This window comes from Xenopus tropicalis, chromosome 3 (assembly GCF_000004195.4).
Source record: "Xenopus tropicalis strain Nigerian chromosome 3, UCB_Xtro_10.0, whole genome shotgun sequence".
Taxonomy (NCBI): Eukaryota; Metazoa; Chordata; class Amphibia; order Anura; family Pipidae; genus Xenopus; species Xenopus tropicalis.
In genome coordinates, this window is record NC_030679.2 from 127,280,594 (window position 1) to 127,292,576 (window position 11,983).

General features: G+C 41.8%; 1 protein-coding gene across 1 annotated transcript; it reads right to left on the bottom strand.

Moving 5' to 3' along the window:
- Window positions 1–6,891: 6,891 nt before the first annotated feature.
- Window positions 6,892–11,217, bottom strand: nkx3-1 (NK3 homeobox 1). The gene is made up of 2 exons (XM_012959435.3): window positions 10,734–11,217; window positions 6,892–9,173 (listed from the first exon to the last, which is right to left on the bottom strand). The coding sequence occupies exons 1-2, from the start codon at window positions 10,963–10,965 to the stop codon at window positions 8,770–8,772; spliced, it is 636 nt and encodes a 211-aa protein (XP_012814889.1). The 5' UTR covers window positions 10,966–11,217; the 3' UTR covers window positions 6,892–8,769.
- Window positions 11,218–11,983: the final 766 nt, after the last annotated feature.

Consider the following 11,983-nt stretch of genomic DNA (forward strand, 5'->3'; position numbering starts at 1 on the left):
CTTCCTTTTGGCCAAGCATATCACTCTTTAGACTGGAACATTCTACTTTCTTCCAGATCAGACTTCATAAAGTGCTCCATTCTTCTCCCATATCCAGCCCTGTATGGGATACATGACCTACCATCTTCCCAGTGAGAATATACTCCCCAGTGTGAATAGGAACCTTCCTGTTTACCTTGGGTAGAAGTTGTGGAAAAAGTGCAGCTCACCTTATAAAAATGTCTTATCTGGTGGTGACTAGCATCCCACGTGGCTGACAGGGCTGTTTTCCCCCCCTCTTTCTCTTCCATCTAGAGTTGCCCATTGGCCGGTGAAACACCTGCTAAGGTCGGGGCCAGTATTACAAATTTACTGGCAATGTAATTAGCAGTAAATTTGTAATACTCTTAAGATGAGCCCCTGGACCGCCCCTGATCTGCCACAATTTTACCCTTTTTCCCTCCAAACCTCTGCATAACTCGTCCTCCATTGGCCCTTCATCCATACATCACTGCCCCACTTCATTTACATCTCTGCCTGCCCCTTTTGTGTCCCCCCCCACCGGCTGGTAAAAATAATTAAGAAAGGTGACAACCCTACTTTCATTCCACTTGATGCCAGTTTAGATACTGCCTATCAGGCCCAGACTGGCAATCTGTGGATTTTGGCAAATGCCAGAGGGGCTGCTGTAAGATGCCATAGTCAGTCACTATTTATTGAGCCTGTGGGGGTCTGTTTGGGCCTCTATGTACTTGAAATGCTACAGCCTAATTTGAATTACAGTTCAGACCTGCGGCCAACTAATTAATAAATATTTTACTGCTGAATAAGAATCTGAGGCATCCGACCAGCCTGTGCTACAGATGTTAAGACTGCACCACTTTGCAAAAACACTATTCTCATTTTTTGTATAAGGACCCCCCTCACCTGATAATGCCTTCTGCCACTGTCTCCAATAGTCTATTCCTGCCTGTCTGAACTGGGACTAATCTTTCTTCTACTCCATCTGAGTGCATCCCCCAGAGACTCTTGAATGATCTACTGTGCTACCCGGAGTTTTACCATCTGGGAAAAACAATAAACAATTACATATGGCTGCAGCAGGGAGAAATCTCAACAGGAAGGGCAGAGGAAAGTTGTATATTTGTGAGTCTGATGATCTGTGTCATCCCGGGAGCTGAGAATTTTCAGATAAGCGGTGGAAGTATAGACTCTTCTCTATTCTATCTACTCAATTTCTGTAGGTGCTTCTAGTCTATCTGTCCATATAAATCATACATGATATACTTGGCAATTCTGTGCTTCGTCCTTTGCAGCAGCAGTTTGGGGAAAGGTCTTTTCTACATAAGAACAGTAATGCCCCGTGCACTAAACAAGATCCATACAGAAGGGGTTGCTGAGATAGTAGTGGACCACCTTGACTATCCTGAGCCCTGGCCTCAACCCAAATGAACACCTATAAGATAAATGGAACACTTTGAATGCAAGTAAATCCCACCAACGATGTTCCTACATCTAGTGCAGTGATCCCCAAACAGTGACTCAGGAGCAACGTGTTGCTCACCAACCCCTTGAATGTTGCTCTCCAGTTCTTTTTACATTTCAATGTGGCTCATGGATAAAAAAGGTTGGGGATCCCTGATCTAGTGGAAAGACCAGAAGAGTAAAGGCAATTATAGCAGCAAAGGTAACAACAACTTCATATTAATAGTTGCTTAGGGTTACTAGAGTGGGCCAGACTCTATAAAGTGGTTTGAGTTGTGGAATAATACAATAGTTTGCTTTCTATTTTCTACTTTTCTGGGTTTCTCTCTGTGCTGGCAGCAGATGACAAGGGAGGAGAGATGAGCGAGCCTTCAAAAAGCCCGGCATGGTGGTGCCTTGTGTGTCTTGGACTGGATCTCACCTTCATGTGATTCAAAAGATGGTAATATGTATGTTTTACTCAGGGAGGCACACCTGCCCATCAGTCTTGTTCTGCCATTGCTGTCAGGGAGAAATGCTTATCAAAATATGTCCAGATTAGTCTTTAGAGGTCTATGTAAATTCTGACCTTTCTTCTCCGTTACTCTTCAAACAGAAGGTAAACTGCCAACAGCAGCAATTGGCAGGGGTGTATGCATGCCAAGCTCTGCACCTTTTATTCCCATCAAGCCTCTGCTCTTAATCTGTATTTGTAATGCAAACATTTTCTTTCTAGGCTGAATTTTGCATTGAATCTTTACATGCATCTAGCTCTTGTGACATTAGTTTCCATTCTCTCTGGCCTAAGGGTGGCCATATGCTTGCCAGCCTTTGAATGGTTGGCTGGTGTATGGCAACCTTTGTGACAAACTTTGCTGTTTTGATCTGCCCATAGGACGAATGGACAATTATATTTATACCCAGCAATGGACAAATACCATTGTTCTATTCATTTGTGCTGACAGCCCAAATAATTGGATCCAACAGAATGTGAAACGCTCCTCTCAAAATCCTAATCTGACCATGCACCCACCAACAAGGTACATCAAATGATTATCTTAGGATAGTATGTTAAACAGGATTTCGACAGGATGGTCAAAATTGGCCAAACTGTCCAACCAGACCTGGCCAGAGGTTCCCAGCATTTTGGCTTGAGAGAGTAGAGCAGAGGCTGTTGGGGATCCTGGGAGTTGCAGGGCACAGGTTGGTCTTAATGCCTTTGTACCTACTGAATACATATGAGATGATTATTACAAAGTATAAAATGCCCTTTGTACTGAATTGCAAAGTTCAACAGTAAAACCATTACATCTAACCCTGGTATCCCAAAACTTTCCCTCCGAGATTCAAAGACTTTATTTTAAATATTCTTTCCACTGTAAAAAGGGGAGACTAGAATACTTGCCTTCAGATAAGGCTGAAAGAAGCCCCTAAATATAAAATAAATGGGGCGGATAGTTTACAAAAGACTGGGGCAAGTCATTTTTCTGCATTATACTCGGGCATTGTGTATGTATGTATATCTTTATTTATAAAGCGCTGTACAGTAGAAATGTCTGCTGATAGAGAAGACCTGGACGAAGTATCCCAAGGGATCTGATGCTGTTTAGCCAGCACCTTCCCTCGGTGTGTCAGCAGGGAGCATTGGTAGTGGAATTAACCTCTGTGCCCCTTTTCATGGTGCGGGGTGATAAGAGTTTTTCCCACAGAGAGATCCCCATCTGCCTTGTATCAGCTTCCTGGAGGTGGTATAACAGAGCAGAGACTCAGTATAAACACAGAACAGCCATGCTGGGATGCACATGGCCAAGCAGTCTATTAACCCTTTCCACTCTCCCTGAATATTTCTTTCCCAGATGGAGCATTAGGAGAAAGAAGTGCAGGACCCCAGTCTGTAAATATGAGTGTAGCTCTATAACCATCTCCTTCCAAGTCAAGTTCTGTAAAGTACAGAAATTATGTTGAATACACAGAGCTGACTTACAAATAGTTAGGGGTTATAGGCTTCCAACACAATTGTCTGACATCCATTTTTCAGCAGGAGCAGGCAATGGGGGGGGGGGGAGGATTTTGGGCAATTTGGTGTCACTCCCCAGGGTTACTCAAACTTACAGGTGCCATTAAGAGTAATCCTCTTAATTCACTCTGCAACTGAGATAAGAAAACTGGGAAATGCAGGGAAAATCAACTCCTATATACTGGATATCTTATGTACCTGTAAATGAATCAGTGCTAATTATAAGTGCATACAAATGAAACAGGAGGCAATTTGGGATGAGAATATCTGCCAAATCTACAATCTGCACTATCACAAACTGAAAGCTTAATTGGCTCCTAATAGAGGGTGGCAGTAAGCACCTTACAGGCTGAAAATTACAGGTCTCTTCACTAAAATAATGTTTTACATTTATTTTTGCATTTAAGGTGGTTTAATAATGCACAGTTGTTTAGAGCAGCACTGTAGCCTTTCAGTAAACTAATCTGAATACTGTGTGGGATAGCTATTTTAGTTCTTAGGTAGAGCTGGACAAAGCCTCATCGATGAATCTGTCCCCAGTAGATTGTAAACTGTCATTTAGGAAAACATAATTAAGGGAATTTGCAGGAAAGCAAAATATATCTACATTTACATTTGCACACCATGGAGCATACACACGCTTGCCTCCATATTAAGCAATAAATGAGTCCTGGTCCAGTCCATGCCCAAAATATGAAAGGTTCACCCAGCTCTAATAAACATCAATAAAACTATATATATATATTATGATATTAATTGTACCCACAAGGTCCCTGGCATTTTTGATTATTTGTACCAACAAAGGCAACATGGAAACAGGTGCTCAGATTATGAAAAAATGAGCTTTCACTGGCCAATGAAAGTACCATAAAGCCATTCACCCATGCTGTACTCAATTCCAGATATAACCAGTGGCCAGTATAACACCCCTTTAAAGCTTTATACCTAAAGATGTGAGGAGATATTCAATGGCATTCCTTGGGGAGCTTCTCCAATGAATCCCATGACGCTTGTTGATGTAGGGCACCTTCTCCAATAAATCCTATATTGCTCATTGCTCATTGACCTTTTCAGATTAATCCTTTGGCACTTATTGGTGTAGGGGACCTTTTTGGATACATCCTATGGCACTGGAGCTTCCTGGTGTAGGGGACCTTCTTGGGTGAATCCTTTTCTTCATGATCTCAAAGTTATTTTGCTTTTCAGTTCTAAGTGCCCCTTTGGTCTGCAGGTTGAGTTGGGGGTCCATCTGCCATTTGGTGACCATACACTACTGCTAATGATATTGGGTTTAGGGGATTAAAACAAAGTTTCACATCCAACACTAGACCTTTCTTAGATATATACCAGAATTAAACACAAATTTTGAATGCACATAGGGCATTGTCATATAAAGCAACTAATAAAGATGGTTATTTCTGTCATGTACATGGACAATTTTATTTGCAATTTTTACATGGTGTTCAAGGCCTAAATAGAACTTAAGGTGGCCATACACGCTAAGATCCACTTGCTTGGCAACGTCACCAAGCGAGCAAATCTTCTCCCAATATCCCCACCTGCAGGTGGGCAATATCGGGCTAATACAGTCATTTGGCCTTGGGGCCAAACAATCTAATTAGTACGACAGGTATAGGCATCCGTCGGTTAGGGACTGCAACAATGAGCCAATTTGGTCCCCGATCCGACTAATTTTCAAACCTGCCCTATCAAGATCTGATGTCGTTTTGGCAGGCCCGTTGTTAGTGCCCAGACACGGGCCGATAAGGTGACGAATCGGTCTAAGGGACCAATTTCGGCAGCTGGAATTGGCCCGTGTATGGCCATCTTTACTTAGGGTCCCTAAACCTTGGACAATGTTATCCTATATGTACATATACTGTAAATAGATATTGCAGATCAGTATGGGCTGCTGGCTCTCCTGTTACTATTATTAGCTTCTGTAATTCAGACCCATAGGTAGTGCACTTTGCTGTACCTATCAGTGTCCTAAATTGTAAAATCTTTATCCACTAGTCTTTTCTCCCAGTAACATATTTGCCTTATCTAAGAATGTCTCTGGATTCCAAAAGGGTATTTCACTGTCTGCCCTGCCAGACCCCTCACTTCCCAGAGAGCATCTTATACTCAGATAAACACCCAGCTCTTTTCCCTCTCATCTCTGCCCCCTTATCTGATTCCCCTCCATTTGATGGATCATATCTTTAGCTCCAGATCTTGCTTATTTATATTTCATACATTTTCCAACAAGAATGCTCCCCGTATGTTTATATGTCAGCATGGAGATGCAGCTAGGATTTGAGCATGATTAGTAGGCTGCCAGTTTGTGGGATAATTTATTGTACAGAAGGATGGTTAGGCTAGTAGTGGCTAGTGGCTTGTCAGCAATGTATTGTGCCACCACTTTGTTCCCAGTGGCCGCAAAGCAGGTGCTAATTATTGAATTGCTAGCTTGAAGGCAAGTTTTTGAGGCATAAAGACATAAGTATAATAAAAAAACAGCCTCTTGCAGGCTGGCAGTCCTCATGGGCTAGCCAATCATAGCCCGTATTTGGCAACCTCAGGAACTTGCATCACACTTGTTTGGCTAATGAACCTTTTACATTTGAATGTGACTCATGAGTTAAAAAATAAGGTTGGGGGGGCTATTATAGTATATATACATAGGATATGTATATATACATAGGATTGCTGTGTATATATGTACACTGGGGTTCATTTTAAGGGGTTCACCCTGATAGACTTTTTTAACCCAAATTAATTATGTACCAAGTGGGCCAAAGGCTATGATCTAATTGGTAGCCCCCACAGCTGCTCCAAAAAATATGTGGCAGTGTTAACCTGAAACAGGCGAGCATATAATAAGTTGGGCAATAAAGACATGTAAAATGTACAATATTGGTTAGCTCTTACATTAAAGAAGGCCAGGGTTTGGCAGTGTTTCAAGTGAGGGGTAAATTAAAGGAGTGGTTCACGTGTAAGTTAACTTTTAGTATGTTATAAAATGGACAGTTCTTTTTTCTCATTTTTTATTGTTTTTTAATTATTTGCTTTTGTCTTCTGCCTCTTTCCAGCTTTCAAAAGGGGGTCACTGACCCCAGCAGCAAAAACTACTGCTCTGTGAGGCTTTTGTTACTTTGTACTTTCTATTCAGACCTCTCATATTCATATTCCAGTTTTTCATTCATACCAATTCATGGTTGCTAGGGAAATGAGGACCCTAGCAACCAGATAGCTGCTAAAATTCCAAACTGGAGAGTTGCTAAATACAGTAAAAAACTAAATAATTCAAAAACCACAAATAATAACAAGTGAAGACCAACTGCAAATTGTTCCAGAATAGCACTCTTTACAACATACCTTAACTTAATTTAAAGGTAAACTTTAAAGGAATTATGTGACTAGTAATAATTACAGATTCATTGTCCATGTTTTTATTATATACAATTTTTATTTGCAAATAGTGTCAGCATAACTGTCAGATTCTGACTATAAGGCATTTAATTCCCCACAGCTCCCCAAAGGGGCACATAACACACATAAACACAGTTATTCCCAATATTTTCCTTCCCCAGGCTCAGTCACTGGCACAGATGTTGGTGAATAATATGTTGGTGTGGAGTATCCTTATCTTCCCACTATCCATAGCTGCTTTGGGTGAAGTAGGGAACTATTGCTTATTATGTCTGTGTAGCCGTATAGCAGGGATCCCCAACCTTTCTTAGTTGTGAGCCACAGTCAAATGTAAAAAGACATGGAGAGCAACACAAACCAAAACACAGTTATAGCAAATAAGCCTATGACATACAGGGAACATCCTTCCATTCTACTAGGGGCGGGTCAAACTGAATGCCACCCTCGAACATCCTGCCCCCCCACGACCCCACATAGGCACGCAGCAAGTGTGCGAAGAAGCACGCATATATGCAATAGAAATGGCGGGGGCAGGGGAGCACAGACCAGGGGTTGGTAGGAGAGGTACCCGCTTAGGCAGGTGCTTCTTCTGCCTACCCCTAGTTCCGAACTGCATTCTACACCACCATTTTTCCTGGCGGAGAAGTGCCCAAAAGCAGAATTGTAGCCTATTAATTATTTAGTCTTAAGGTGACCATTCTTGTAGCAATTTTCGATGATGTTCAGGGTTGAATCATCAGATATGGAGGTAGAAACAATAGAAATTCTACTACCACCTGCCGATTCAGCCCTGAACGTGGATTTTGCTCGGACACCTTCAATGGCACACAATCAAAATCTTTTAACCTGGGCGATCGATGACTTGACCGATATCCGCAGCCTTTTGCAATATCGGTCACCTCGTCGAGCCGCCATACATGCACCGAATATGAGGTTTTGTACAATATCATCAATGCGTGTATGGCCAACTTTAGATTCTATTCAAGTTTAATGGCAGGTTGCATGGCCACATTCAGGCACTTCTGATGGCTAAAACACCAACATGTGCCATGGGCCAGCTGCAGGGTTCTTTTGAGTATTACTTTCATGCAGGCTAATTTCCTTTATAGGTAACCCAAGTGAAAGGGCTGATCTTGTCTGCTTGCTATAGGAATACATTATCAAGAACAATGGATCCCAGTAGAGAAAGAGAATTCTAAGTGCAAAGATCTAGCAGGTTGGAGGCATAGGGATAAAGCTTGGCCTGGGAAGACCCAGCCAAGGCCTGATACCGTCTGCCCCTCCCTTACAGAAAGAGATTAAGCTGATGACACTAAATTGGACAAGGATTTATAGTCTGCGGCCCTTAATCCATAGATCCCCAAATGTCAGAGCTCACAGAACAGGTTTTAGGATCTACTTATATGATCAAAGCTTGATAAGATTGTCCTTGTCATTGATACCCATGTGCCAATCTTAGGATTTTCAGGTCATGTAGGCAATGTTGTGGGGCCTTGACATCTACCTTTACTTAAATCCCACCACTTTAATATGACCCTCTTGTAGCAATGACTCTCAATCCCAGCAGGGACCTTAAAGCTTTGGCTAAACCACAGCTCCCACAGTCCCCTATGTGCGAACACTCTAAGGGAATGCTGGGAGTTATTACTCAACAATAGCAATATAGAAACAATAGATTTGCGATCTTCCACTAAAAGCAACAAGTGTTTTCAAGTCAATGTCTTATTGCAGCCAATCGTAGGTGGCTTTATTGTCCTTTAGTGCAAGGTATAAGTATTAAATAGCTATTCATCCCGCTACAAGTCCTGTCTAGCTAGATTTCAAGGTATCAAAATTAGTTTTAAAATAGAAAAATATATTATAATTTAGAAAGTCCCAGTAGCCTAAGGATGAGGTCACCAGTGAGGCGTGGGCCACCCTGCCAGGTAATACAGGTAGGGGTAGCAGTGATAGTTCTGGTAAAAGCTGAGGAGTGAAGCTCGGCTGATGTCTGTGTCTCTGCTCCGTACAGGGTGAGCTGAGGACTTCTCTACCTCCTCCATATCAGTGGCCAGCTGCTTCCTCTTGGTCTTGTACCTCCGGTTCTGGAACCAGATCTTTACTTGGGTCTCGGTCAGTTTCAGGCTCTTGGCAAGCTGGGCTCTCTCTGGAGCAGACAGGTACTTCTGGCTGGAGAACTTTCTTTCCAGCTCTATGACCTGAGAGTGGGAGAAGGCAGCTCTGGATCGTTTCTGTTGCAGCTTTAGTTTCTTTTCCACCGGGGATATTGGCTGAGCTTGGTCTAGCTCCACATTTTCATCTGATGAAAGATGAGGAAGGGGAAGAGTCAATAAAAGAAATATATCTAAGAATGATTTGCTATTCTATTGCAAAATATTAGGCTATTAGAAGTATGTATGTATGTATAACTTTATTTATAACGCGCCACTAGGGTATGCAGCGCTGTACAATCTTAAAATATACAGAATTACACACAGGAAGGAAAAGTGTTATAATAAATACAATAAATAAGTATAAATACACAGGGAGTAAGTGCCATGTGGTATGAGACACAGTAGGAAGGAGGTCCCTGCCCCGTAAAGCTTACAATCTAAGTCACCGTAAAGAAGTTCTGTGACCTGAGACCAAAACCTGTAGGCCAGTGCTTCTATACAGGTCACAGAACTCTGAGGGGAATTCTAAATAGGGGTATATAAGTATTTTGTAATAATACACAAGCTTTAATAGTTCATGTTACACAAGTGGAATCACTGAAAGTGCCATTTCTGATGACATCATTAAGCACTATATTGTACAAGACAGCCTTTTGTGTATTATAAGCATAGGCCAGTCTTATTACAAAGATAGGATACAGATATCAGAGACAAGCTGGTCCATAGTCAGGGGCATAGAAACAGAGCATATCCAATAACTACAGGGGGACAGAAGGGCACAGTAGGGGTCCTGACTGTTTTGCATTATTAATATATATATATATATATATATATATATATATATATATATATTTATTTGTAAAAATATGTTTAGCTCCAATTGCTACCTACATATCACTGGGACACATCCCATAAGCATTGCATGGGCTTTGCATAATTCATTTGCCCTAGAAAGATTATTTTGACCTTGTCAATAAGGCTTAATACATTGCTTTAAAATAGGTTCCTTTGATTAATGAGCTACACAATATAAAATGAAGAAGGGGCACGTGTTAACGGCTGTAGTTCAACAACAACAGGAAGTTAGATTTATGTACAATGCTCCAGAAAGCTCTATTCTAATATGAAGTAATAATAAAACCTAATGCAGAGGGTAACCACACATCTTACATTTTAATAAGTATTTCTACATCCTGGACTCCCAACAAGCAGTGTTCTGACCCCTGACTAGGCTTCTAGCGGTGCCACTTGGCAAACATTTGTTTCCACTCTGGGACCCAGCAGGAGGAAAGGAAGTCTTGGCAGGGGATAACTTTATAGCAATGACCTCAATCAGCCCATTTGCAGCTTCAGTTATTCTGTAAAAACCGGGACACAGTGCTAGTAATGTTACCCATTTGTTTGTATGGGTCATAATTAGAACATATGCCACCAAGCTTTCCAAGATAGGGTAACAAGTCAAACTGAGGCTGCAAGGGGAGCTAACCAGCTTAAGCACTATAATACATTGGGGCTAAAAGTAACCTCAACAACTAACTATGTACTCAGCTACAGTATCATCTCATATCTCATATACCCATCACTTGTTACCAGCACAAACCTCCCTACAGGTTCAGGACTACTCATCCCAGCTCATCTATGTGGAATGGCTAAAGGTAAGTTATCCTTCATGTCAATAATCCTGACATATAAACTTTTGCACTGACCTTCCATCTGGCTGTGGTGCATCTCTGCAGGTTGGGACGATGACTGTTGTTTTTCTGGGGTACAGTTCTCCTTCTTGCCCCCCAAGGAAGAATCCTGGTCCTGGTCTGTCTTTGGGGAGTCCAGGCTTTTTTCCTTTCTCCCAGGTCCTATATGTGACAGAATGTCTTGGATGAGGAAGGATTTCAGTGGCTTGGCAGGAAGGGACAGGTCTTCTGTTCCTTGTTGAGACATCCTCGCTAAGTGCTCTGGGCTGGGGTATAAGGTGCCTACCCTGATTGTGCAAGGTTGTCCTGGGTAAAACAGGCTAGGGGAAATAACCTTCTAAATTATGTTTTAGACTTCTGGAATAACAGGTAATAAACAGAAGTATAGAAAATAATAAATGGCTTTTTAGGTGGAGTGTGGGTAAGTTCTATGCTGCTGGCTACCCTAACTTTGCCCACCAATGCGCCTTGCCCTCTGCTCTCTCATCTCTCTACTGGCCTCTCCATCTCCAGTACATATAGCTCCCCAGTATTAAGCCAGCCTTCTTCTGATTGGCCAGGCTGACACCCCTGCCTTCCCACAGACTGCCCCACACAGGTACAGCAGCTTATGTTACACCCAGGGGAGGAATCACCAAATCCTTATCTCCCCTCCCCTGCTGGAACAGCTACTGTGCAAGACACTGCTTGGAAACTTGCTTTGTGCTCTCTCATAAGTCTACCAGTCCCATATATTTATCCAAGTGTATGTATGTGTGTATATATATATATATATATATATATATATATATATATATATATATATATATAGTTTTGTTAACACATATAAAATATACAGCTTGGATGCCATTCACATGCACTATATATATTGGTACCAGAAAGGCAACTGCAGCCACTCGGTGATTATCAGACTAAGCGGGTTTAACTAACACAGTAATTGTCATCATTAGCAGCATAATGGGCTTAATGAGTCCTCAGGCACTGGCACATTAGTGGTTCTCACTCATTCTTGCACATCCATGTACTGTTTGTTTACAGGGTAAACACTTCCTGTTCCATGTAAATCTGCTATGGATTTAATTTGGATGAATGAAGCCAAGCCCAGTGTACTCTCATTGTATATACATACATTCTAGTAAATAGAAGAACCAATGAGGAATCCAGCCAGTCTCCAGTTAATTAGAGGGTTGGCAGGTATCACTCTAGCTACAGCTAGACTACATTTCCCAGAAACCCCTGTCATATACAAAGGTCCCCCCGTGCTC

Excerpts from the sequence above, each read along its gene's own strand:
- nkx3-1 (XM_012959435.3), bottom strand. The coding sequence starts at position 10,965 with ATGTCTCAACAAGGAACAGAAGACCTGTCCCTTCCTGCCAAGCCACTG. Across the intron at positions 9,174-10,733 it reads GCACCACAGCCAGATGGAAG|ATGAAAATGTGGAGCTAGAC; the intron begins GTCAGTGCAAAA and ends ATCTTTCATCAG.